Genomic DNA, 24,555 nt, shown 5'->3' with positions numbered 1-24,555 from the left:
AACTCAACAGCTTTAAAACACTCAGTCTGCAAAAATGGACGTAGCTATTGTTTTCGGTATTAAGGTGTTGTTTTAATGTCCTTGACATCCAATTATTCTTTCAACGATTAACCAGCGCCAAGTATGCACTAGACTGGGAAAAGGAAAACTGTAAAGAGAACCTCAGGGCTGTAATCGCATCGGAGCCCGACTCTCAGGGACCCCTACTGCACCTCCTCTGCGCCCCCACATAGGACCCCACTGTCCTTCCGCTACCCAAGCTCCGGCCCCAAGTAAGGAGCAAGGAGGAGGGGGGAGGGAAACCAGGGCCCTCCTGCCCTTTCGCACACCTGATTGGCCAGGCCTCGATGAGTGTGGGCGGGGCCGAAGCCGGAGCTGACCAGCCCGCCAGCTCAGTGCCCGTAGGGGGCGTGGCCTTAACGCTGATTGGGGCGGGCTGCAAGGGGGGAGATGCTTCCGGGTGAGCTGTCCCGCCCCCACGTGGGCCCCGGGAGACTAAAACGAGCTACGGCGGTGGCGGGAGCGACAGCTCTGAGCCCTTGAGGAGCCAGGTGAGTGGGGGCCGGACTCGGGGAGACGGCGGACTTGGAGGTGGAGGCTGTGGCACCAAGAGTCCCTTGTCCCCAGACCCAAATGTGCCGTGCGCCTAAAGCGCTGGCGGTGCAGCCGGGGGCAGAGTCCTTGTGGGGCCCTTGTTTAGATCGCTTTGCTGCACCCAGGATTGGGGTCTCCGCGGGGATGTAGCCCTTGGGGGCCCGGCTCCGGGCTCTGCATCTCCTCTCTGGGGTCCACTCCCTTGGAGACCCTTGGTGCGTTCTCTATCAGTGCAGAGCCTGAGGTGCCTTGAAGGATTTGGGGGAGAGGGGGAGGAGGAGGAGGAGAAGGGAAGTGGAGACAGTAACAGTCGCTTTGTGCTAGATTTATACATAAGTCACATCCATTAGCCCATTAAGGCTACAAAAGCCCGTTGAGGTCGGTTCAAGTTCCCATTTGCCAGATATGAAACTGAGATCGCACAGCTGAAAAGTGACAGAACCAGGATTTGAACCCATGTCTACCGTCTCCAAATCCCACACGCTTAACCATCAGGCTGTCAGCTGTAGCCAAGTCCAGAGTCAACGTTCTGCCTCCTTCCTCATACCCCCCTATTTCATTCAGAGTTCCACAAGCCCAACTCTGCTGGTAAGCAGCTTTGAAATCTATACTTAAAGTAGCAAGGGCTAATGGTGGGCACTGAGAACTGGGCTGCTGGAGACCTGGATTCTAGGCCCAGATCTGCCACTGACCCCTTGCGAGATCTTGAGCCAGTGTCTGCCTTTCTCTGAGCCCAGTTCACCATTATTTCGATGATGTAATCAACAAGCTTTAAGGAGCCTCTTAGCCAAGATATTCTAGGAGTCTGTGGAACTGGCCGATTCTCGTTGTAGCTCCAAATGGCTAAGCCCAGAAGAGGCTGGGCTCTTCAAAGCCCTAGGTCAAGGCCTCGGTCTCCTGCTTCTCTTTAATCCCTGTATCCAGCACTGGGATGGCTCAGGGTAGATATTCAGGAAATGCTGGTTAGTTGGTCCCTTTTCAGAACTGCCTGACAGCTGCTGTCCTGGGCCCTTCTGGGGCTTTGGATTTCTCAGCCCTGGCCACCTTCTACTTAGTTGGCCCTCCTGACTGCCCCCTCCCCAACTAGTGGCAGAGCCTGCCAGAGCTGGCAGCAGTTCCCCACCCTCTGCGCCAAGAGCACAGCCTCTGAAATCCTCAGCAGAGCATAACATGGGAAGTTCAGGCCTTGCAGCTCCTTCTGACCCACCCCCTCACCCCCATTCTGGCAGCTCTCAGGTCCCAACTTAGTTACTTAAGGAAGGAAGTACCTTCATAATCAGTCTGCAGAACTACCTCTTGCACGAAGCCATCCTTGGCTCCTGGAGACACAGGCGCCTCCCATAGATTAACATCTAGTCCACCCTCTACGGTAGCGTCTGTGTGGTATCTCAGAAGACCCTGCAGCCACACAGGTTTGAGTGCAAGTTCTCCCTTCTGGGTGTGGTGGGGAAGGCACTGCTGGGCTCACTCCAGATCTCCTTCCAGTTCAGTTCTGCTCCGAATGATGATAAAAGTAGCTACACGTTTACTGTGCTGCTACCTGGTGCCAGGCACGTACCTCCTAACTATCTCTAATCTAATTTCCGCAGCTTTGCAGGTTTGGTAGTATCATTCCCATTTTATAGATTATGAAATGAAGGCCCTGAAAGGCCAGCAACCTTCCCTGAAGTCACCCACACAGCACAGATCAGACCTGGGCCTCTATGACCCTGAAACAAGGTTCTCTCTACACCACCCTGTGCTGCTGCCTTCCAGCTAAGCTAACCTGCTCTAATGTGGGTGAGCATAGGTGGTCCCGTGGTGAGTCCCACGGTGACTTGCCATTGTCTTTGAGGTGTCACAGGATTTAAGCTGTGGCTTGCAGGTCCCTTGATTTGGAAGAAGTGCCCTCCCAAATGTGTGGAAATCTCCCAGTCTTGAGGGACTTTTTGCAAAGCAAAACCTTGGCATGGATTTGGCTCTGCAAAAAGGCAACTCTGGCTTAGAGGCTGTTTTTCTATTCCACAAATATTTAGTTATTAAGTGCCTGTTGTAACAGAATGACAGTGTGTGGTGTAGGTGACAGGGCACTGGACTAGAAGGCTGGAGACTCATGGTCAAGCCCGGCTCTGTACCTGACTCACTGTGTGATGTCAAACAAGGCCTGTCACCTCTCTGCACCTCATTTTCCACATCAGAATGTAAGAAATGGACAGGATTGGTGATTCTCAACTTTCTAATTTTCTCAGCACTGACACCCGTTTCTCAAATCAAATCTCTCCCTAATCCTAAAATTAAAGAAACAGATGCAGGGGTGCCTTGGTGGCTCAGATGGTTAAGCGGCCGACTCCTGATTTTGGCTCAGGTCGTGATCTCACAGTTCGTGAGATCGAGCCCCGTGTTGGGCTCTGTGCTGTCAGCATGGAGCCTGCGTAGGATTCTCTCTCTCTGCCCCTCTCCAGCTCACGCTCGTGTGCACTCTCGCTCTCTCTCGCTCTCTCTCTCAAAATGAATAAACATTTAAAAAAAAGGAAGAAGAAACAGACACAAATGGTTGTGCCCTAGTGAGGACTCCCCCTCAACCCTCTCACCCTTGCCCCCGCCCCCAACCTCCCAGCCTCCTTGTGGTAAAATTTGGGCTGCAAAGCACCTTGGCTGGCCTGCTGTGCTGCTTCTGATAAGCAGAAGGCATTTGCTGGCCCAGCCTTCTAAAGTAGATGGGGAGTTGAGGTCAGTGGAATGCAGCTTTGGATTCCAGAAGACAGGGTCCTGCTACAAAGGTTGTTCTCTAGGAGGTGAATCAGAGGCATGTTCAAAATCTGACTGGGCTCCAAACAAGTCACTTAACCTCTCCGAGCCTCCGTTTCCTTATCACTAAAAGTTGGAAGGACCACTGCGGTTAGATGAGATACATGTAAAGGTACCTGGTCCAGTGCCCAGCACATAACGTACACTCAGTATCTTTTCTCTTGCCTAGCCATCTCTCCCACCCACAAGGCAAAGGTAGTACAGGCAGAGAGATGCCTGTTGAATCAAGTGTTTATCAAGTGTTTATGGGTATGGTAGATAAAACCCTATACTCACTGTCTAAAACAGATTCAAATTCTGGCCCATTACTAACCAGCTGCGTGGTCTTAGGCAGAGGACTCAACCTTTCTGAGCTGAGCTAACCTCTAGCAGACCTGACAGCAAAGTCTTGCACAAAATGGGCACTTAGGACTTTGCATCTGCTGAATGACTGATTGCTCATTTAGGGGCTAGGACATCACTGGGGAGACCTGACTCGCCTCTGTGTCCAATGATGTGGTTGGCCGAAGGGTGTGGTAGTAGGGTGGGTCCTTGTGTGGCTCCTGATAACCCCAGCCCTGCCAAGGAGGAGAATTGGATAAAATGGGCCCCTGAGCTGGTTGGGAGGGGGGCTAAAAGGACCTGAGAGAAAGGCATTATCAGCATACTCAAGGACCCCCATCCCCCATTCTCCGCCTAGGAATTGACACCAGATTTCTAGCCCTACTGTTTTAGCCTCTTAACTTGCTAAGTGTAACCTTGGGTAAGTCCTTGCCCTTCCCTGGGCCTTGAGGTCCCATTCATACAAGGAGAGACTGGTGGCTCTTCCCCCCCCCCTACTTGGCTACTGAGTATTGTCCCAGGCACCTCCAAAAACTCAGCTCCCCACCACCCTCTTCCTGCCTTGTCCCTGTCTCCATTGCCGTCTGGGTCACGGAAGCTCAGAGCATCCGTCCCAAGAGACTGACTCTTGGCTGCCTTATGGTGGCCCTTCCTTTTCCTCCCATCTACCCCCACAGTCCCTGTGCTCCTCTTCTCAGTCTGCAAGAGTTATCTTCCTAAAGCCAGGCTCTGACTAGGCTACTCCCACCTCCCCACCTCCACCTCCCTCCCCTCCCCCATCTTCCCTGTCCTCAGTCTGGCCTCCCTTTGTCCCCTCCCTAGGACATACATCTTCAATTGTCTTCTCAGCCCTCAGAACAGCCTTTCCTCCTTCCCCACCTTTGCCCCTCACTTCCCTTCCTGAGGGAACATTCGCCCCTTTCCCTCTGCCAAGCTGAACCCACTCATCCCGAAACATCCAAATTTAAGCCCCTGTCTTCCTCCAACGAGCTTCTTCCAACCTCCAAACTCACATTGGAACTCCTGGTACGCTTGTGGTGGTTCCTCTCTGAGAGGTACTCCATCTACCCTACCGCCTGGACTATAGTGCCACCTTGATGAGAAATCATGTGTACAAGTGCCCAGCGTGGCCTGGCATGTCGTAGGTGCTCAAGAAATGAATGGTAATGCCCCAGCTTCCTTCTGTCTTACACCACTTACTTGGCATTAGGGCATATTGTCTTATACTTCATGTAGTTAAACATTTACTGTGTGGCAGAGTGCTGGGGGGTGGGGAGGAGGGCAGAAGTGAACTCACTGTGGACCATGCCCTGCAGAAGCACTGTCTACTGGAATGACATAAGTTAGATCCACAAAGAGCTGTTACATAAGAGAGATTAGGATCCGGGCAAGAGAGGCTTAGTGGGAGAGGGAAGAAGGGGCACCTGGTAGGATTTGGGGGCGAGGAGGTTGTGGAGAGAGCACAAACTTTCTAGGTAAAGGGGACAGAAACCTTCCAGAAAGTGGCCAAGGCCAAGTGTGGCTTGTGCTTGGGGAGCAGCAGGAGGCTGTGAGGCTGGAAGAGACAGCTTCCATGGCCACTCCACAGGAGTTCTGTCTGCCAGTCTGTCTGTCTGTCAGGTGCTATTTAATCCTCTTAGTGTGTGTTGCCCCTGGCCAGAAGTCGCCTGGCCAGAAGTCTCCGTACCGAGGAGTTAATGGTGCTTTTCTCTAGAGGTAGAATTACAGGAGATTTTTCTCTTTTTGCTTATCTAAAATTTCTGCCAAGCACATGAACATTTTTCATGGAATAAACAAAGTTTAAATGTTGGCTATATCAGTGCTTCTCATCCTAATTTCTTTTTTTTTTTTTTTAATTTTTTTTAACGTTTATTTATTTTTGACACAGAGAGAGACAGAGCATGAACGGGGGAGGGTCAGAGAGAGGGAGACACAGAATCTGAAACGGGCTCCAGGCTCTGAGCTGTCAGCACAGAGCCCGACGCGGGGCTCGAACTCACAGACCGCGAGATCATGACCTGAGCCGAAGTCGGCCGCTTAACCGACTGAGCCACCCAGGCGCCCCTTCTCATCCTAATTTCTAACCCATCACAGATTGATTTCCTTGGATAACATACAATAAAATAAAATTGAATTGCTGGAGAAATGTTATTTGAGAAAAAGAGAGAGACCCTATAAAACACAAGTCCAAATCTTATGTTATTAGGTTCCAGTAGCCAGGAGAGTGTCCGAAGGACCTAGTTCTCTTTCTCTACTTACCTCGTCGTAGACCGGCAGGCCTTGGTGAACCAAGGTGCACTGGCCAGAAAGCAGCGGAGGCAGGAATCTGGAAGAGCTTGGGCGGGGGGAAGGTGGGGGGGGGGCCATCTCCTAGAGACAGGGACCATGTCTCATGTGCCTCCTCTTGTCCCCCAGAGCTGTACACAGAGCTGAGGGCACAGCAGACACCTCGGGAGCCCTCGGTTTCAACCAGCTGGCTGCCTGTTGCTCTGCCCACCATGCAGCCCCAGTCGGTTCTGCACAGCGGCTACTTCCACCCGCTGCTTCGCGCCTGGCAGACGGCCACCGCCACCCTCAGCGCCTCCAACCTCATCTACCCCATCTTTGTCACGTGAGTCCCAGGAATGGTCCAGGTCTCTGATCTGTGTGTGTGTGTGTGTGTGTGTGTGTGTGTGTGTGTGTGTGAAAAAGAGAGAGAAATTGAGAGTGGGTTAAGGACAAGTTTTAGGAACCAAACAAACCTTGAAAGAACTCAGTCTTCCCCATTTGAAAATAAGAATAATAACCCCGGCCTGCCATCCTGAATAATAACATCTGGCCTTGTTGCATCCTTTTGCAACAAGACAGAAGCTGAGAAGGCATTCTGTAGGTTTGTAAAGAGCTATGTACATGGAAGAGGTGGCAGCCGTGATTCTTAGTAATAGCAATGGCTGACATTTATTGAGTGCTTACTGTGTACCGGGTACTATGCTAAGCACCTACATGTATTCTCTCATTCAGTCCTGACAGTATTTGTGTGAGGAAGGTATGGCTATTATTCCCTAGAGTGTCATCTCCACGAGGGCAGGGATTTGTGTCTGTTTTGTTCAGTTTGTATCTCCAGAGAGTAAACAGTACCTGGCACATAATAAGTGCTCGATATTTGTTGAATGAATGAATGAATCCACCCAAATACAGATGAAGGGCCTGGCCTCAAAGAGACATGGTACAAGTTGGCCAAGGTCACCCAGCCAGTAAGTGGCTGGGAGGGCAGGCGAGGGCCTGCTGACTTTAGAGTCTGAGTTCTTAGCTATTTGACTCCTTCCTGTGATTACTGTTCTTTTAGTCCAGTCGCTTCTGTTGTCACTGTCACTCTTTTGTCATTCCTGTTACTGTTTCAGGCCCTGGGCTTGGCCAGGCAGGGAACCAGACACTGGACCCCAGCCTCCTCCCACCGTCCCCGCTTCTCTACTCCTTCCCATCTCCCCAGCCATCCCTCCCGGTCACTCCCTCGCCACTGGCCCTTCCCACAGCCACCAGTCCATAGCCCACCCCTCTCCGCTCTTGCAGGGACGTTCCTGATGACGTACAGCCCATCGACAGCCTCCCGGGAGTGGCCAGGTAGGGGACGTGGTGGGGAGGGCCAGGGGAGGATGGAGGGAGAGATTTCCCAGGTGGAGGTGCCAGGAAGCAGACCCAAGAGATAGATCTGGAGAAGCTCCCCAGCCCAGTAGAGAGAAGGGTTTTCTCAGGGACAGAGTTGCTCCACAACACAAGAGGCAGCCTCATAAAGGGACGAGCGATCCATTCATCACCAGAGATGTCATAGCAGAGTCTATTGCAGGGGGAGCTGGACTGCAAATGGGAGTTCAGCGAGAACCTTGGAGGGGCCTTCCAGAGCTAAAATCCATAGCTCTGCTTCTGCAGGCCTCTGTTTTCCCATCTGTTTGGTGGGTGCATTCCTACCCCTCCCTGTATTGTGGGGCTTGACCCATCCTGGTGCCGTGTGCAACTTGGCTCGTAACAGACAGGTGAGGGGACCCCTTGCCTGGGACCCACCTCATTTCAGGCCCTCCGCCCCACCCCCATGCAGATATGGTGTGAACCGGCTGGAAGAGATGCTGAAGCCCCTGGTGGAAGAGGGCCTGCGCTGCGTCCTGGTCTTTGGAGTCCCCAGCAGAGTCCCTAAGGTGGGGAACCAGAAGCAGAGTTGGAGGGGAGGAGAAGGGAGGGAGGCGTGAGGGTGAGCTGAGGTTCCACGCTGACCACACTCTCATTACCGCCACGTGCTGGCCCTGGGACCTGGGTGAGTGGACACTGCCCCTGTCTAATGACCGCACCCATGGAGGGACAGGAAGCCTAGTAGGGCTGTGACACCCTGACCGGGTAGGTCAAGTGCCCTGTGCAAAATGGAGACAGTCCTTACTGCGTCCCCACGCAGGGAGCCGGGTGGTCCGTGAGGTCTGGCCGTCCTGCCTCCGGAGGGCTTCAGGTCACAGACTTACCGCTTTGTCCTTCCCCGGCCACTAGGACGAACGGGGCTCTGCAGCCGACTCTGAGGACTCCCCAGCCGTCGAGGCGATCCGTTTGTTGCGCAAGACGTTCCCCAGCCTCCTGGTGGCCTGTGATGTCTGCTTGTGTCCCTACACCTCTCACGGTCACTGTGGTGAGCTTCCCCGCCTCCCCAAGTCCTGCTGCCCGAGACCTCCTGCAGGTGGGATAGGCCGGGGACCTAGACGCTCCCCCAAACCCGGCCGTCTGTCCTGCAGGGCTCCTGGGCAAGAACGGCACATTCCAGGCCGAGGAGAGCCGCCAGCGGCTGGCAGAAGTAGCACTCGCCTATGCCAAGGCAGGTGAGTGAGCCTCCAGCAGAGATGAGCAGCTCCGGGTCAGGGAGGTGGCAGAGTGGATACGGGGGTCCCGGAGTTCTCAAGGCCACCCTCTGCCCCTCAGGATGTCAGGTGGTAGCCCCATCGGACATGATGGACGGACGTGTGGAAGCCATCAAGGAGGCCCTGATGGCACATGGACTTGGCAACAGGGTAGGGTGGGGAGTGTGGCAACGGGTGTGGGGAGGGCAAGGAGACAGCCTGGACCAGCCCTGTCCCCACATGTGCTAAGAATCACAGAAGTGAGAGGCACCTGGGTGGCTCAGTCAGGCGTCCGACTCTTGATTTCGGCTCAGGTCATGATCTCACAGTTTGTGGGTTCAAGCCCCATGTCAGGCCTTGTGCTGACACCGTGGAGCCTGCTTGGAATTCTCTCTCTCTCTCTCTCTCTCTCTGCCCCTCCCGCACACACACACTCACTCTCTCTTTCTCTCAAAAATAAAATAAATTAAAAAACCTAAAAAAAAAGAATCACAGAAGTGAAAACAGCACTGGACGAGGCCTTTGGGATCCATCTCAACCTCTGCACCTCACATGGGGAAACCAAGGCCCAGAGCTTTAATGGGACTAGACCATGGGCACTCTGCTTCCCAGCCTACATCCTTTCTCTCCCTGTCACTTCACCCTGACACATCTGGAAAGAGCTGCCTGAACCCTGACCCCGACTTTCTCCCTGTAGGTATCAGTGATGAGCTATAGCGCCAAATTTGCATCCTGTTTCTATGGACCTTTCCGGTAAGTGGGGATTGGCAGGGGCCCGTTCTCAAACCCCTGACCCATCAGCCTAGAGCTGGCGCCCACCCTGATGCCTCTGCTTCCCAGGGACGCGGCCCAGTCAAGCCCAGCTTTTGGAGATCGCCGCTGCTACCAGCTGCCGCCAGGAGCACGGGGCCTGGCCCTCCGAGCCGTGGTGAGTGACCAGACCTCGAGCCCCACCTGGCCCGTCCCCCTCCCAGCTCGCCTCCCGGGCACTACCCACACAGTACTTCATCCCTCAGGCGCGGGATGTGCGGGAAGGAGCCGACATGCTCATGGTAAAGCCAGGAATGCCCTACCTGGACATCGTGCGAGAGGTGAAGGACAAGGTGAGCAGACGGAGCAGAGACCAGCAGAGAGAGGCTCAGGGAAATGAGCGAGTTTGTCCACAGACTCTGGGACCTCAGACTGGGAGACTGCAGACTCTGAGTTCAGAGCAGTCGGCCCCTGAATAGGAATCTTTCCACCACATCCATGCCTCGGAACCCCCACGGGCATCGGCCCCGGGGCTCACAGGGGCCTTTGAGCAGCTATGCTTTCACAGTTTGAGAAGGGGCCAGGCTAGGGGCACCTGGGTGGCTCAGTTGGTTAAACGTCTGACTATTGATTTGGGCTCAGGTCGTGATCTCGCGGTCATGGGATCGAGCCCCTTGTCGGGCTCTGCCCTGAGCACGGAGCCTTCTTGGGATTCTCTCCCTCTCTCTCTGCCCCTCCCTCCTTCCCTCTTCCTCACTCTCTCTCAAACAAAAATATAAACATTATTTAAAAAAAAAAAAAAGAAGAAGAAGAAGAAGAAGAAGAATGGGCCAGGCTGCCAGCAGCAGTGACACAGGGGATGGGGCTCCAGATGCTCACAGGTCGAGCAGGGAGGAAGGGACATTCCTGGAGGCACGCCACCATTCCACTTCAATTCATGTACCCACCGCTGCTTTTCTTCAGCACCCTGAGCTCCCGCTTGCTGTGTACCACGTTTCTGGAGAGTTCGCCATGCTGTGGCACGGAGCCCGGGCCGGGGCATTTGATCTCAAGGCTGCTGTGCTGGAGGCCATGACCGCCTTTCGCCGCGCAGGTAAACAGGCCGGGCTGGGGGTTTTTGACCTGTGCCATGGGGCTGATGGGCACTTTGCCTAGAAAGGGAAATAAAGTCACGAGACAGCCTAGAGCCTTATGCCTGGAAATACCAGTGATGTGAAGAAACACAGAGTGAGGAGGGGATATGGAATTGCAGAACAGAACATGGAACAGTGAAGACAGCAGAGCTGGCTATTACATTTCGGTTTTGAGACCTCAGCCAAGCCACTTCTGTGAACCTCAGTGTCCTTGTCTATAAACTGGGGATAAAAAGTACCTGATGCATGGCTGTCAGGAGGATTAAATGAGATGATATGTATAATCAGCAAATGCTCACCACTCTGTAAACGGGAACTGGTTTTGTTGGTGTGCACAGCATCAGAAGGGCACTTACAACTTACTTATTTCTCCCATTGTGCATTTTATCCGTTGGCAAACTGAGGCCCAGTAAGAGAAAATGACTTGCCCAGGGTTACACAGTGTGCAGAGCCTTAACTGACCGGAGCTGGGCTCAGTCTCCTGTTGTGACACCCACGGGCTGTGCCTCTTCATGGTAGTTGCCTCCCCCACCCTTGGCCCTCATCTCCCGGAAGGTGTGCCCAGAGCTGATGCCTGGCCTCTCCCCGCTTCCTGCCTCTGTCCCCCGACAGGTGCCGACATCATCATCACCTACTACACGCCTCAGCTATTGCAGTGGCTGAAGGAGGAGTGATGGAGACGGCGTACAAGACCCCATAACTAGAACTTCTAAAAGGTCCCGGGGCCTTGGAGAAGTGAAAACCAAAGTAAATGCTGCTTTAGAACTGTGCCCGCGCGCTCTTCCTATTCACATGCTGGTAGGTGCTTTCTGCCAGCATGCTTTCTGCCAGCATGCCAGATCCCGCCACTCGAGTCTCACCGGCCATCCCGGGCTTCCCTGCCCCTCCCCTGGGTCATCCCTGAGGCCCTCCTCCACCACCCCAGCTCCTTCTTCTGGCGTGGCTTCATCTTGAAAGCTACTGGGAGCCAAGGGCACAGGCTTGGCAGGGCCCGGGAGAGGGGCTTGGAGCATTAGGGAAAGAGGAGGGCGGTTGCATCTTGAATCATGAGAAGCTCTGGAAAGCCCGAGGCCTCTGGCAGCATAGATGGGCCCTGGGACAGAGGCCTAGATTGACATCTTCGGGTTTAGACTTGAGATTTGCCACGATTCCTCCAGAAGGTGCTTCCCACCTGGGTCCATGTTGCCAGGCTGCCTGAAATCGTCTGCTTTGAGCCATATACCCAGAGAAGAGTTACTTGTTCATGAGCAGAAACGCTGCCTTCTGAAGATCAAAGTTCAGAAGCAAAGAGAGAGTCCCTGGCTGTTCAAGATGCCACCACCAAAAAGGCTTTTCTGTCGAGAAAATTTTTGAGAACATCGGCTCGGTGCCCAGACACAGTGCCGGGTACTGGGGATATAGCAGGACAGACCTCAGCCTGTCTCTGTGTATGAAATCTATGCAGGGATAATAGGGAGACAGACAACAATGAGAAAACAAAGCAGTTACAAGTTGTAATAAGCGCTTTGAAGGAAAGAAAGGGTCTGACACCAAAAATAACAGACCATGGGTGTGTCTCAAGAGGGTGGTCGAGAAGCCCTCCCTGAGGCCAAGGGACAAGAAGGGATCCTCCCAGAGAACAGAGGCAAGTGCACCAGAAGCTGCAAGAATGACACAAAGTGTGCAAAGGTCCTGCAGTGGGAGGAGCTTGGCAGGGCTCCTGGGAGCAGGGTGAGGAAGAGGAGGGTGATTGACCGGACCGGAAGTTGGAAAGGTAGGCCCTGCACCTTGTAAGAAGCTTGGTCTTATTTTGCATTTGATAGAAAGCCATCTGAAGGATCTTAACCAGGAGTTATGTGTGTTCCACTTTCCCACATTCTGTTGCCATGAAAAAAAGGAAGCGTGAGAAAGAGGCTGATTGGGAGGCTCTCGTAGACCCCAGAGAGCACTGACACTGGCCTGGACCAGGGTGGTGGCAGTGGAGGCAGGAAGGAGTAGAAGTATTCAGGATACATTAATTCAGGCAGAATTAGCAAATTTTGCCTGAGTTTTTAAGTCTAGGGAACGAGAGGAAACAAGGGTGCCCTCACGGGTTTCTGGCTTGGGTGCCTGGATACGTGCTTTCATTCTTCCGAGACTCACGGCATAATGTTCCTCTTAGGAAAGGTTAAGGCCTGGCTATAGAAGGGCCATTTTGCGAGTCTCCCTGCCCATCTGCAAAGTGACAAGAAATCCCAAATCTCGGGCCAAAGCAGGTTCAATTCAGACCTTAAAGCAGTACAATCCATTTTAAGTAGTACAATTACGAACTCCCGGCAGCTCCTGTAGACAGACCAGTCTCCTCTGACTCCTGGTGGAGTCAGAGCTGCGGCTGACCTAAATAAGGACCCGATCTCACCCTGTCCTTTGGGGAGGTGGCCAGCCAAAACGAGGTGAATTTAAAGCTTCACCTTTCAAGGAGCCAGAGCCTGGAGCTCTAATTAGAGATGAGCCACTGATGGGTCTCAGGGTTCTGACCAGACCAGAACCTTTGGCTGTGTTAGCCTCTTAGCTTCTTATCTCCTGGCCCCTTGGCCCCTGGCCCCTGAGCTCATTTCTGATTAGTATGAAAGGGAACGTTCTTCACCATCCCAGACTCATCATTGCCAAGCCAATATGAGGCCTGGTTCTTGTCAGCATAGAGAGACAGGAGACAGACCTTGCTCTTTAGGTACAAACTCCACAGGAGGCAAACCACTCTGCATATGTCCCAGACCCCCCCCCCCCCCGCCCCAGAAGTAAACGTTAAGTGGAATGACGGTGAGTCTCCGTGAGGAGAACCAGGAGGTCGATGTGTCACCGGTGATGTGACGGGCGCTGCGAAGGTCACCAGGACCTGACTGGGTTTGAAGGGTCAGAAAATGCTTCCCTGAGAGGCTGACATTTAACCCTCGACCTGAAGGATAAGCAGCCAAGCTAAGAGCACTCCGGGCAGAAGGAACTCCATGTCTAGAATGAGCTAGAACACAAAGCAGGTGTGGCTGGAGCACAGTGAAGGACAAAAAGACCAGGGCCAAGCCATGCGGGGGTCAAAAGCCATGTGTAAGGAAGATGGAAGCCTTTCCAGACTCTATTCCAAGAGAAAGGAAAGCCATCTGAAGGATTTTAAGCAGGCGAATGACGCACTCTGATTTTGCATTTGATGAAAACATTTGACAGCACTGGCAAAGCGCAGAGGAGAGATTTTGTAGCCTGGACTGGAGTGGTGACAGAGGGGGTGAAGAGGGGAATGGATTTAGGAGGTCGATTTTATGGGAAGGATAAACTTGGTTTGAGCTCCTGGCGGCTGATGGGCCATTTACTAAGATGGGAAAGCTTGGGGGAGAGGGTAGAGGGGGAGTCCTAAATTTAGCTTGGGTTTGCAGTGAGGGAGCTATACCTAGAGAGTTGATGACTCACCCAGGGCCACTCAAGTTGTAGCAGAACTGGATCTAGAACCCCATCACTGAAAACACTTCTGGTTAGAACTAGAATTTGAACCCACATAGCTCAACTGCAAGGCCTCTACCTTTAACCACTGTGCACACCATCTCCTAGTGAACAGCCAAATTAGGGATCTAACATGATGCTATTCAGGGGGGTACACCAAGGGCTGAGTTGCCTTCAGGCATCACGGTCTATGTGCAGTGGTGCCCTCTGAAGTCAGGATTTGTCATCAGAAGCCACCTAGTATCTGCTCCAGCCCCACTGTTTTGTTTCCAGAGGCAATGGCCAGGCAGGCAAGCTGAAGGGGTTTAGGTGGTCCTGAAGGATCTAGTTCCTCCACAGTCCCAGTCTCCTGCTATGTGCCCTGCTCTTGCTAGTCGTAACTTTATCCTTGTGCAGAGAGAACTCAGCTTTCACAATTGGCGAGGCATATTCTCAGACTTCCAAGCATCACAGGCAGTTGGTGAGCATTCAGGGCCTCTTGATGAGACTTGCCTTTATTTCCCTCTGATGTGCCTGCTTAGATGGTAGCTTGTCTGTTTCTTGTAGGTCCTTCCTAAAGGCCACAACAAATAGCCAATACATTCCACCAATCTCACTTCTTTTTTTTGTTTGTTTATTATTGAGAGACAGAGCATGAGCATGGGAGGGGCAGAGAGTGGAGGAGACACAGAATCTAAAGCAGGCTCCAGGCTCTGAGCTGTCAGCACAGAGCCCGACACGAGGCTCAAACTCACAAACCATGAGATCATGACCTGAGCTGAAGTCGGACGCTCAACTGACTGAGCCACCCAAGGTGCTCCCCAATCTCACTTTTCTACTATGATCCCTAAAACTACACCTTCAGTGGGCAAATGGTTGAGGGTCCCAAAAAACAACAGGTATTTCAACCAACCACTTTACTAACGATTCCCCAGCTAGGAAAGGAGGACTCCTGACCTGCCCCATACCCCATAGCCTACATGGACTGTGCCAATTCCACATTTAAGGGCCTGTGACTTCCAGCGTCCCATATTCCAGATACTTATGGTTGCAAGTGACACGATCCAATTCAGTAGCAAAAAAGTAAATGATTGGTTTTTATAACTGGATTTCAATAAGGTCAGGTGTGCTTGGGTCTAGGGTTAAAGGCTGTCATAGAGGCTATGTCTCTTCATAGTTCTTATATGGTTGCCTCAGCTTGGCTTTATTCTAAGATGGGTTTTTGCCACTTGACAGCCACAGGATCCTTAAATGGTCCTTATGACTTACAATCCCAAAGAAAGACCCTCTCCCGTCATTCACGACAAATCTCTGGAGCTCTCTGACTGGCCCCACTCAGGTCATATGAACCAGCCTCTTCATTCAGTCACCACAAACAATGGCATGGGAGATGTGGCACCATGACTGACCAGGTCTGCCTCATTACACAGAAGTCTAGTGGAGTCTCAGAGCTTTGCAGCAGTGGTCGCCCATGCCTGGAATGCTTTTCCCCAGAATCTGTGTGGCTGTCTCCTTTTTATTGTTAAGATCTTGGCTGACACGTCACTTCCTCAGAAACCCTGCCCTGACACCCAATTTAAAGTCATTCCCGAGTTACTCTGTATTAGTCAGGATTCAAGTTCAGTGGTCATAACAAAAGCCAAGGTAATGATAGCTAAGAAGAAAATATTTCTCTCTGAGCAGTCCAGACCACGTCAGCTACATGGTGTGGTGGGTCCAGGCGCCCTCCTTGTTCCGTCCTCCTAAACACATCTCAGCTTCCATCTCATGGTCAAAGATGGCGAGTTCAGTTCCCACCATTAGCTCCTCTCCAGTCAGCAGAAAGAGGAGAAAGATGAGTGGAGGGCAAGATGCTTCTTTATAAGGGCACACCCCAAAAGTTGCACCTATCACTTCTGTCCGTATGCTCTTGTCTGAACTTAGTCACGGTCGCAGCTAGTTGTGTAAGGTAGGCTGGAAAACAGTCTAGTGGGGCAGCCAGGTGGCTCAGCTGAAACTTGGATTAAGTTACTAAGGAAAAAGGAGAGAATGGATATAGGGGCAAATGGCCATCCCCATCATATGAAGTGTCTTGTAATCACTCAAACAGTGGTCAGGACAGCAAAGAGGTCTTTAGAGACCATCTAGTTACACACTCTAATTGTATAGATGGGAGACAAACCCAGAAAGGGAAATTGTTCAAATCCACACAAGCCATTGGCAGACCAGGGCTGGGCTTCAGGTCTCCAGACTCTAAGTCCAGTGCTCAAAACTGGAGAAGGGATTGGTTTCAGGGGAACTTTAGCTTTTTAGGTGTTATCCTAGCTTCAGATGCATTTTTATATTCATGTGTTTTATCTAAGAAAGTTATATTTGTGTGTTATTTGTGTAAATAAAAATAAATGAAAACATGGCCAATGCATATATGAAAAGGTTTTATCTCCATTAGTCAACATAGAAATTCAAATTCAAACCACAATGATGGGGCGCCTGGGTGGCTCAGTCGGTTAAGTGTCCGACTTCGGCTCAGGTCATGATCTCACGGTCTGTGGGTTCGAGTCCCACATCAGGCTCTGTGCTGACAGCTCAGAGCCTGGAGCCTGCTTCCGATTCTGTGTCTCCCTGTCTCTCTCTGCCCCTCCAGCACTCATGCTCTGTCTCTGTCTCTGTCTCTCTCTCTCTCTCTGTCAAAAATAAATAAACATTAAAAAAAAATTTTTTTTAAACACAATGAGATACCACCATACTTCCATCAAAGTGCCTAGTTTTAAAAAGAGATAAGCCAATGGTTGAGAATGTGCAGCTATTGGAACTCTGAGACATTACTGGTACAACCACTTCAGAAAACTGGCCCTATCCACTAAAGCTGAACACACAGTTAGTTTCTGACTCCATGATTCCACATCTAGGTATTTACCTAACAGAAATGTGTGCATATATTCACCCAAAGACCTACATATTCAAGAATGTTCATATCAACATTTTCTAATGTTTGTAATAACCAAAAACTGGAGATAACCCAAGTGCCCATCAACAGTACATTGTGGTGGGGTGCCTGGCTGGCTCAGTTGGTACAGCACGTGACCCTTTGATTTCAGGGTCGTGAGTTCAAGCCCCAAGTACTTTTTAAAAAGTTCACTTAAAAAAAAAAAAAACTGAGACTAAACTGAGGGTTGATGGAGGGTGGGAGGGAGGGGAAAGTGGGTGATGGGCATTGAGGAGGGCACCTGTTGGGACGAGCACTGGGTGTTGTATGGAAACCAATTTGACAATAAATTTCGTATTAAAAAAGAAAAAAAAACAGGTGCCTGGCTGGCTCAGTTGGTAGAACACACAACTCTTGATCTCAGGATTGTGAGTCTGAGCCCCACATTGGGTGTAGAGACTACTTAAAAATAAAATCTTGAAAAATAATAACATTTTTAAAAAAACAATAAAATGTGGCATATTCCTATCATGGAATATTACAGGTAGGAGAATGAATGACCTGCAAGAACACAGCAACATGGATAAATCTTACAAACAAAACTTGAGCAAAAGAGGCAAGACAAAAGAGTGTATGCTGTATTATCCCATTTATATTACAGATCAAAAGCCAGTTGAACCAGGCGGGGGTAAGCAAGCGGAAGTGGACTAGGTCTCTAGAGTTCTGGAAATGTTTTTTCTTGGTCTGAGTACTGGCTGCATGGGAGTGTTTACTTTGTAAAAATTCAAGGACATGGACATTTGTTTGCACTTTCCTCTATGATATATTTTAATATAAGTTATATAAGTACATGAAAATGTTTAGGTAAAGGGAGAGCTGTCTGGCGGCCCCAGGCTGGGTTTACTTATGTATGAGAACATGAGATTCTCAAGGGCAAAAGCCTCATATAAAAAACTTGGCTTCCTCCACGAGCAGTGGATCTATGGCAGTGTTTGGTCTAATCACACCCCAGGTGTCTCCAGGGGCAATCGTGAGGCCACAGCCCACACAGGATAGGTCAAGGGATGAAACCCTCCAAGGAGGATTTCTGCCATCTGACTTAGGAAACTATAACCACTAAGCTCTACACCCAATGTGGGGCTTGAACTCATGACCCTGAGATCAAGAGTCGCCCACTCTACCAACTGAGCCAGCCGGGTGCCCCAAGTGTACCCATTTTTGAACTGGCAAACCAGAAAGAAGCTTGTTTCTGGGGAGCCTGGGTGGCACAGGGTTAAGTGTGTTTCTTTGGCTCAGGTCATGATCTCGCTGTTCACAGGTTTGAGCCCCACGTCAGGATCTGTGCTGGCAGCTCAGAGCCTGGAGCTTGCTTTGGATTCTGTGTCTCCCTCCCTCTTTGCACCTCCCCTGCTCATGCTCTCTCTCTCTCTCTTACTCTCTCTCTCAAAAATGAATAAACATTAAGAAAATATTTTTAAAGCTTGTTTCTTGTTTCAGAACAGCAGGGACCTGCCCTTGGCTTTTCTGTGACACTCAAGTCTCCTTTATCTCTGTTGAAATGTTACTCAGAGAAAGAAAAAGGCAGAATGTAAAGGACAGACGGTAAAATGAGGGCCACGTTCACATGGATTACAAGGGACACACCTGCCTTGTGCAACAGGTGCCCCGGGTTGAAATAGTTACATGACCGAACAAAATCCTGAACCTCTCAGGAGACTCAATTATCTGAAAAGAATCATCTTCTAGGGGGTGGACAGACGGACAAAACAGGTGAAGCAGAGTGGGAGAGACAGGCTTCCAGTTATGGAATGAATAAGTTATGGGAATAAAAAGTACAGCATAGGGAATAGAGTCAGTGATGTTGTAATAGTGTTGTATGGTGACAGGTGGTAGTTACACTTGTGAGCACAGCTTATGCTGTGTAAAAAGAAGTTGAATCACTATGTTGTGCACCTGAAACTATGTAACATTGTGTGTCAACTATACTCAGATTTTTTTTTAATTTTGTTGTATTGTTATATTTTAAGGAATCTCTAAAGTAAGCCCCAACGTGGGGCTTGAATTCACAACCATGAGATCAAGAGTCGCATGCCCTACCTACTCAGTCAGCCCGAGGCCCCTAAAAAATTGAAAGAAAAAAAAAATCATCTTCTCAAAGAGCTTTTTTCATGTGATCTCATTTAATCCTGACGTATGGAAAAACTGAGGTTCCGTGGACAAAGTTAATTACCTTGGAAATTAACTTAGAAGCTGGCCTGGACTTCAGTTGGAAGTTATTTTGTCCAATCTCCCAATTTTGCATATTGGGGACTGGGGCCCAGAGAGGAAAAGAATTCAGTGAAGGGCTCACCAAGAATCAGGTGGCAGAGTTGGGACCAGAACCTAAGGAAATGCGCTTTAGGTGACCCTGGAACCTGAACTCCCTTCTGTGAAATGCAGATGGGCCTCTGGCCTCCCACTCACCCTTTCTACCTCCACTCGTAGGAATCACGCTTGTAACACATAATGAACTTGGAAGTCAAGCTCCCCCTTGCTGTCTGTGACAGCACTAGGGTCCGTGACTCTGCACTTTGTATTTCCTCCCAGGCCTGAGCCCAGTGAGGGTCAGGTGGTTCTGAATGAAGCGAACAGACCAGCCTTAGAATATAGGAGGAAGTTTTGTTTTAAAAAGAGGGGGTGGGGTGCGGAGAAGAAGGAAGAAAAAATATATGCAGGTTTGTGTGCTCCTAGAAAAATGATAGCATAATAACCAAATCTGCTACTTCAGCAACCCCTGGGGAATAAGGGGGTGGGGGGTGGGGTGGCAGAGGCCCTCCTTTTCTCCCTGCCCCCATGAGCCACTGCCCTAGCTCAGTAAACAGGCTGGGGCCCCAGCACCTTTGCTCTCCCAGTTTTCTCACCTGCAGTACTTGTCCCTTAATCTTCACCAGGCAGCCATTCAGATCTTTGCCCCTCCCCTAACCATCTCACCCAGAGAGGCCCCCACACTGTTCTGACGCCATTCTCTTTTATTGCCTGTATAGCACTCATCACTATCTGAAATCTTATTTACTTGATCTGTGTCTGCCCCTCTCATGTTCCATGAAGGCAGGAATCCCGTCTTTTCTCCCCTACCGCATCCTCAGTGAAGGACAGAGTCAGAGCAGAGAAATGCTCAATGAGTCGTTAGTGAGCGAGATTGGGCTTTTTAGTTTAAACAGTTTATACTTTTAAACATTTTTGAGGATGATTATTTTATATCAAATGAAAAAAAAAAGCAGCTAGATTACTGCAGAGGACCCTAACCTCAGCAAACTGCCTTGGGTTAGACAAGTTTCCACGTGAAAGCAATTCCTTCCTAGTACCGACTGGAGACTCAAACCAGAGAGGGACAGCGCCCTGTCCAAGTCCACACAGCACTCAGCAATCCAGAAGGGGACCCAAATCCCCCTCTTCCCAAGTCAGCCTGGGAACCTCCCGGGGGCGTCCGGGTCCGAGAAAGGCGGAGGGGTGTGGGGAGGAGGAGAAGGGAGAAATCGCACAAAGGGGGATAAGGGACAGACGACGAAGGCGGGGCAGGGAAAGAGGAAGGAGAGTGTGCAAGGTGACCGGGAGAGGCGGGGTGGGGCGGGGCGGACCGGGAATGAGAGGGTGTGGGGTCTCACGCAAGGGTAGAGAGGGAGACGGAAAGGAGAAGGAAGGCAGAGAAGTGCAGTGTGGGCGGGTGACCGAGGGCGCCGCACTGAGGCAGGTGAAGGTGCGGCGGGAGGCGGAGAGGACGGGAGCCGGGAGAGGCTGTAAGGAAGCGGCCGGAGGAGGAGCGGTGAAGGCCCAGGGCCAGGGGCGGGGCGAGGAGGGGGCGGGCCTCTGGCTCCGCCACGCGGTCGGCGCCTGCGCGCCTCTTCCGAGCCGCTGGGCTGCTGCGGCTTTCCCTGCACAGGCTTCACTGCGGAGTAAGTGGGTCCTGAGCCCCGGGGCCGGGAGCCGGGGGCCGGGGGCGGGCGCCGAGGCTTCGGGGCGCGCTGGAGCTGAGAAGGGGCCCCAGGAGCGCGGCCGCAGCCACGTCACGCCCCGGGTCACGCTGCAAACGGCAGCTGTAGAGATTTCGCTCTAACAGCGGGTTACCTGGACTTTGTCGCCATCAAGCCCTGGAGGTGAGAAGGAAGGCCGAGCAATTCAGGCTTGTAGGCCAGAGCCCTCAGCCCCGGCTTCCAGAAATGGGAAATGCTGTGGGTCGGGAGCCAGAGCTCGTTCTAGTCTTCGCTGTGCCACTGACTTCCTGCGTGGCTTTGGGCGAGTTCCCGCCCCTCGCCGGGCCTCCGTCTACCCACCAGTAAAGTGAGAGAGGGTCTTTGGATGGGTCTCCATAATTTCCAGATTCATTTAAATTCATTTCCTTGACAGACTTCCCCTAAGGCTTGTCCCCAGATTCACCAGCCACTTCCCTTCCTCAGCGGCAACTTTTGGCTGTGCTCTGAACTCTGGCCCCTCAGTTTGTGACTAGACAACCTCGGACTGTCTGGAATTCAGTGTCTGGGGCAAGAAGCTCCACCCAGCCTCTGGACCACAGGCTGAGGAATTCGTTTCTTGTGCATGGAGTCCGTGATCCTTTCGTTGGCTCTGCACCCAGGCAGGCCGACCTTGTTACCTCCAGTGAAGATGAAGCTGGGGCTCCGGCATAGAGTCAGGACTGGGCTTCTCTGTCCGCCTTTTGTGCAGATTCACCAAAACCAGATTGTTTTAAAATCCACATTTGTCTAAGCATGATGCAGTGGAAGGGTGCACTGGCCAGAGTCTGGAAGTTTAGGTTCTGGTGTTGGCTGTGTCACAGACTCACCTTAAGCAAGTATCTGCCCCTCTCTGGCTCATTCTTCCCAAAACAAGGGGTTGGTCACATGGTCTGCGTCTGTGTCTTTGGCATTGTTAACAATAGTAATAGCAATCATAACTGTTTCCTTACCTTGACCTACAAGGCCCTGCCTCAGCAGCCCCCATCTACCCAAAGCAGCCGACTTGCTGTTGACCTGCCTCGGGGCCTTTGCACTTGCAGTTTCCAGTGCCAGGAACACTTAACTACCTCTTTTTCCTGCATAGTCATTCTTCAGATCTCCACTGAAAGTTGACTTTCTTACGAAGCTCAACAAACTAGATGGGATCCCTGGGTTTACATCCTTGTGGCACATGCTGACTTCATTATGCTTAAGTGTTTGTATAGTTCTTTGTCTAAATGCCATAAGGGCTGGAAATCTATCCTGTTCCCTAGTATCTAGTGCACAGTAGGTGCCCAGAAATTTGTCGTGGAATGAGCGGACGATCTCATTTAATGCAACAATCTGGTGAGGCTGGGACATGGTGCTCCTCTTCCATTAGGAGACAGATTCAGAGAGTGACACTCCAAGGGCCACACAGTCAGTTGGCAGCATCAGAATTTGAACCCAATCTGTCTCTGACTCCAAGGCCTGAACTTCCACATCACTGCCGTCTCATTCCAGGATCTTCTGCTGTGAGGAAGTGCCAGCAACTTTGACACACAAGGCCTGGAAAGAGAAGACCTTTAGGTTGTGGAGGGGGTCTTGTCCGGCTCAGGTTCCCTTTAACCCCTGGCAGACCTGGGGTGGACGTGCCCCCCGCTCCTGCAGACGCATGGCGCATCGGCTACAGATACGACTGCTGACATGGGACGTGAAGGATACGCTGCTCAGGCTCCGCCACCCCGTGGGAGAGGAATATGCCTCCAAGGCCCGGGCCCACGGGCTGGAGGTGGAGGCCGCCTCCCTGGGACAAGCCTTCAGGCAGGCGTACAGGGCTCAGAGCCTCAGCTTCCCCAACTATGGCCTGAGCCAAGGCCTCACCTCCCGCCGGTGGTGGGTGGATGTGGTCTTACAGACCTTCTACCTAGCAGGTGTTCGAGATGCCCAGGCTGTGACCCCCATCGCTGACCAGCTGTACGAGGACTTCAGCAAGCCCTTCACCTGGCAGGTGTTGGAGGGGGCTGAGGCCACCCTGAGGGAGTGCCGAAAACGAGGTCTGAGGCTGGCAGTGGTCTCCAACTTTGACCGGCGTCTAGAGGACATCCTGATGGGTCTTGGCCTGAGGGAATACTTTGACTTTGTGCTGACCTCTGAGGCTTCCGGCTGGCCCAAGCCCGACCCCCGAATTTTCCGTGAGGCTTTGCGGCTTGCTCAGGTGGAACCGGCAGTGGCAGCCCATATTGGGGACAGTTATCCCTGTGATTATAAGGGGGCGCGGGCTGTAGGTATGCACAGCTTCCTGGTGGTCGGCCCAGAGCCTTTGGATGCTGCCATCAAAGACTCTGTATCTCAAGAATGCCTCCTCCCCTCACTGTCCCATCTCCTGCCTGCCCTTGACCACCTGGAAGTCTCACCCCCGTAACTTTGAATCTGATGAGGGAAGTGGCTGGGGCCAGCAAACGCTGCAGAGAGCCCCTTCTTTCCTGAGATCTGGCCTTTGCCCCTCTCCCTGCAGCGTCCAAAGGCACTGTGACTATAAAGCAGTGAAAACAGGGCTTTTAGCCCTGCTCCAACCTGCTTCTGGTTGCTGAAGTTGTTCACACCTGTGTCTCTTTCCCACCCCCTCACCTACAAGATTCACCGAGAGCCCAACTAGCTTCAAAACCAGGCACTGTCGGGGCGCCTGGGTGGCTCGTTTGGTTAAGGACCAGCACTTGATTTTGGCTCAAGTCATGATCTCACAGTCGGTGAGTTAGAGCCCCACCTTGGGCTCTGCACTGTCACTGCGGAGCCTGCTTCGGATTCTCTCTGCCCCTCCTGTGCTCGTTCTCTCTCAAAATAAGTAAAATAAACTTTTTAAAAAATTATAAAAAAAAACCAAAACCAGGCACTGTCAAACTTTGTATTAGCAGCAGGGCCCTTTTGTTATGGGAGATCTTACTGGAACCCCAATATGCAAAACAGGAAAAGTGAGAAACTGCTAGGGCTGAAGCAGGTCCTAGAGCCCCTCAGTCGGGCCCTTGAAGCCTCAACTCCCTAGAAGTAGAAGTTCAGAGGAGCTTAGTTTGGAAATTGGGGTGCTAAGCTCTGCTGTAGGGACATGCCCTCTAGGACATGCCTCTAGTGTTTGCAGGATTGTAGACAAGGAGCACCATAATTAGTCATGAGAAGAAACTTCATTTCCGCTTGCCACGTGTTAGTCCTTTATATGCATATAGAACCCTCAGTAAATAAAACACCCTCAAAGCTACCTGATGGGCAGAGATAGTGTGACCTCCACTTTACAAATGAGAAACCGATTTAGAAGGAGCCTGCCTGAGGTCACAGGTAGTATGTGAGAGAGCCAGGGTTCTGATTTAGGCATGCCTGACTCCAAAGCCCTTGGCTTGACCACCAAGTTGCAAGCAGAGAGCTGTGTTCCATGGGACATGGTGCAGTGGAGATCCTGGTAGAATAGGGAAGATTTTCTAGAGGTCAGTTTTGAAGGGCACTCCAGTCGTAGGTGTTCGCACTGGGGGCGGGGGGAGGACAGCACAGGGAACAGGGACTGGAGCTTGAGGTGACAGGACTGTAGGAAACAGGGGGAGTCGTTGGAGACTGAAGGACGGACGTAAGCTAGCTAGGTTTTAAAGATTCCATGTCTTAGGGGCGCGTGGGTAGCTCAGGTCAGTTAAGTGTCTTTGGCTCAGGTCATGATCTCGCAGTTTGTGAGTTAGAGCCCTGCATCAGGCTCTACAAACTTAAGAGTGGAGAGGGCTCTGGCCCCCATCTTTGAGCCCAGGGGCCTGAAGTTGTAGGTAAGATTGCCTTTGAACCGTGTTCCCAGATAAAACCACTGT

General features: G+C 51.6%; 2 protein-coding genes across 4 annotated transcripts; both read left to right on the top strand.

The window, feature by feature from the left end:
- Nucleotides 1-462: 462 nt before the first annotated feature.
- On the top strand, nt 463-12,795 carry ALAD (aminolevulinate dehydratase). Its single transcript, XM_030293569.1, has 12 exons — nt 463-551; nt 6,118-6,313; nt 7,252-7,302; nt 7,775-7,871; nt 8,212-8,347; nt 8,451-8,534; nt 8,635-8,723; nt 9,250-9,305; nt 9,393-9,480; nt 9,569-9,655; nt 10,266-10,395; nt 11,048-12,795. The coding sequence occupies exons 2-12, from the start codon at nt 6,201-6,203 to the stop codon at nt 11,107-11,109; spliced, it is 993 nt and encodes a 330-aa protein (XP_030149429.1). The 5' UTR covers nt 463-551; nt 6,118-6,200; the 3' UTR covers nt 11,110-12,795.
- A 7,640-nt stretch (nt 12,796-20,435) lies between these two features.
- HDHD3 (haloacid dehalogenase like hydrolase domain containing 3) lies at nt 20,436-23,574 on the top strand. 3 transcript variants are annotated; one of them, XM_030293572.2, is made up of 2 exons: nt 20,436-20,698; nt 22,238-23,574. In XM_030293572.2, exon 2 carries the CDS (start codon nt 22,389-22,391, stop codon nt 23,136-23,138), a length of 750 nt encoding a protein of 249 aa, XP_030149432.1. In that variant the 5' UTR covers nt 20,436-20,698; nt 22,238-22,388; the 3' UTR covers nt 23,139-23,574. The 3 variants fall into 3 exon arrangements, with proteins under 3 accessions (XP_030149432.1, XP_030149430.1, XP_030149431.1); XM_030293570.1 differs by lacking the exon at nt 20,436-20,698 and adding an exon at nt 20,705-20,899 and having other exon boundaries at nt 22,238-23,460; XM_030293571.1 differs by lacking the exon at nt 20,436-20,698 and adding an exon at nt 20,705-20,899 and having other exon boundaries at nt 21,150-23,460.
- Nucleotides 23,575-24,555: the final 981 nt, after the last annotated feature.

Source organism: Lynx canadensis, chromosome D4 (genome assembly GCF_007474595.2).
Source record: "Lynx canadensis isolate LIC74 chromosome D4, mLynCan4.pri.v2, whole genome shotgun sequence".
NCBI classification, from domain to species: Eukaryota; Metazoa; Chordata; class Mammalia; order Carnivora; family Felidae; genus Lynx; species Lynx canadensis.
Note: the sequence above shows the minus strand (reverse complement) of the source record. Positions and strands in the feature narration are given on the sequence as shown.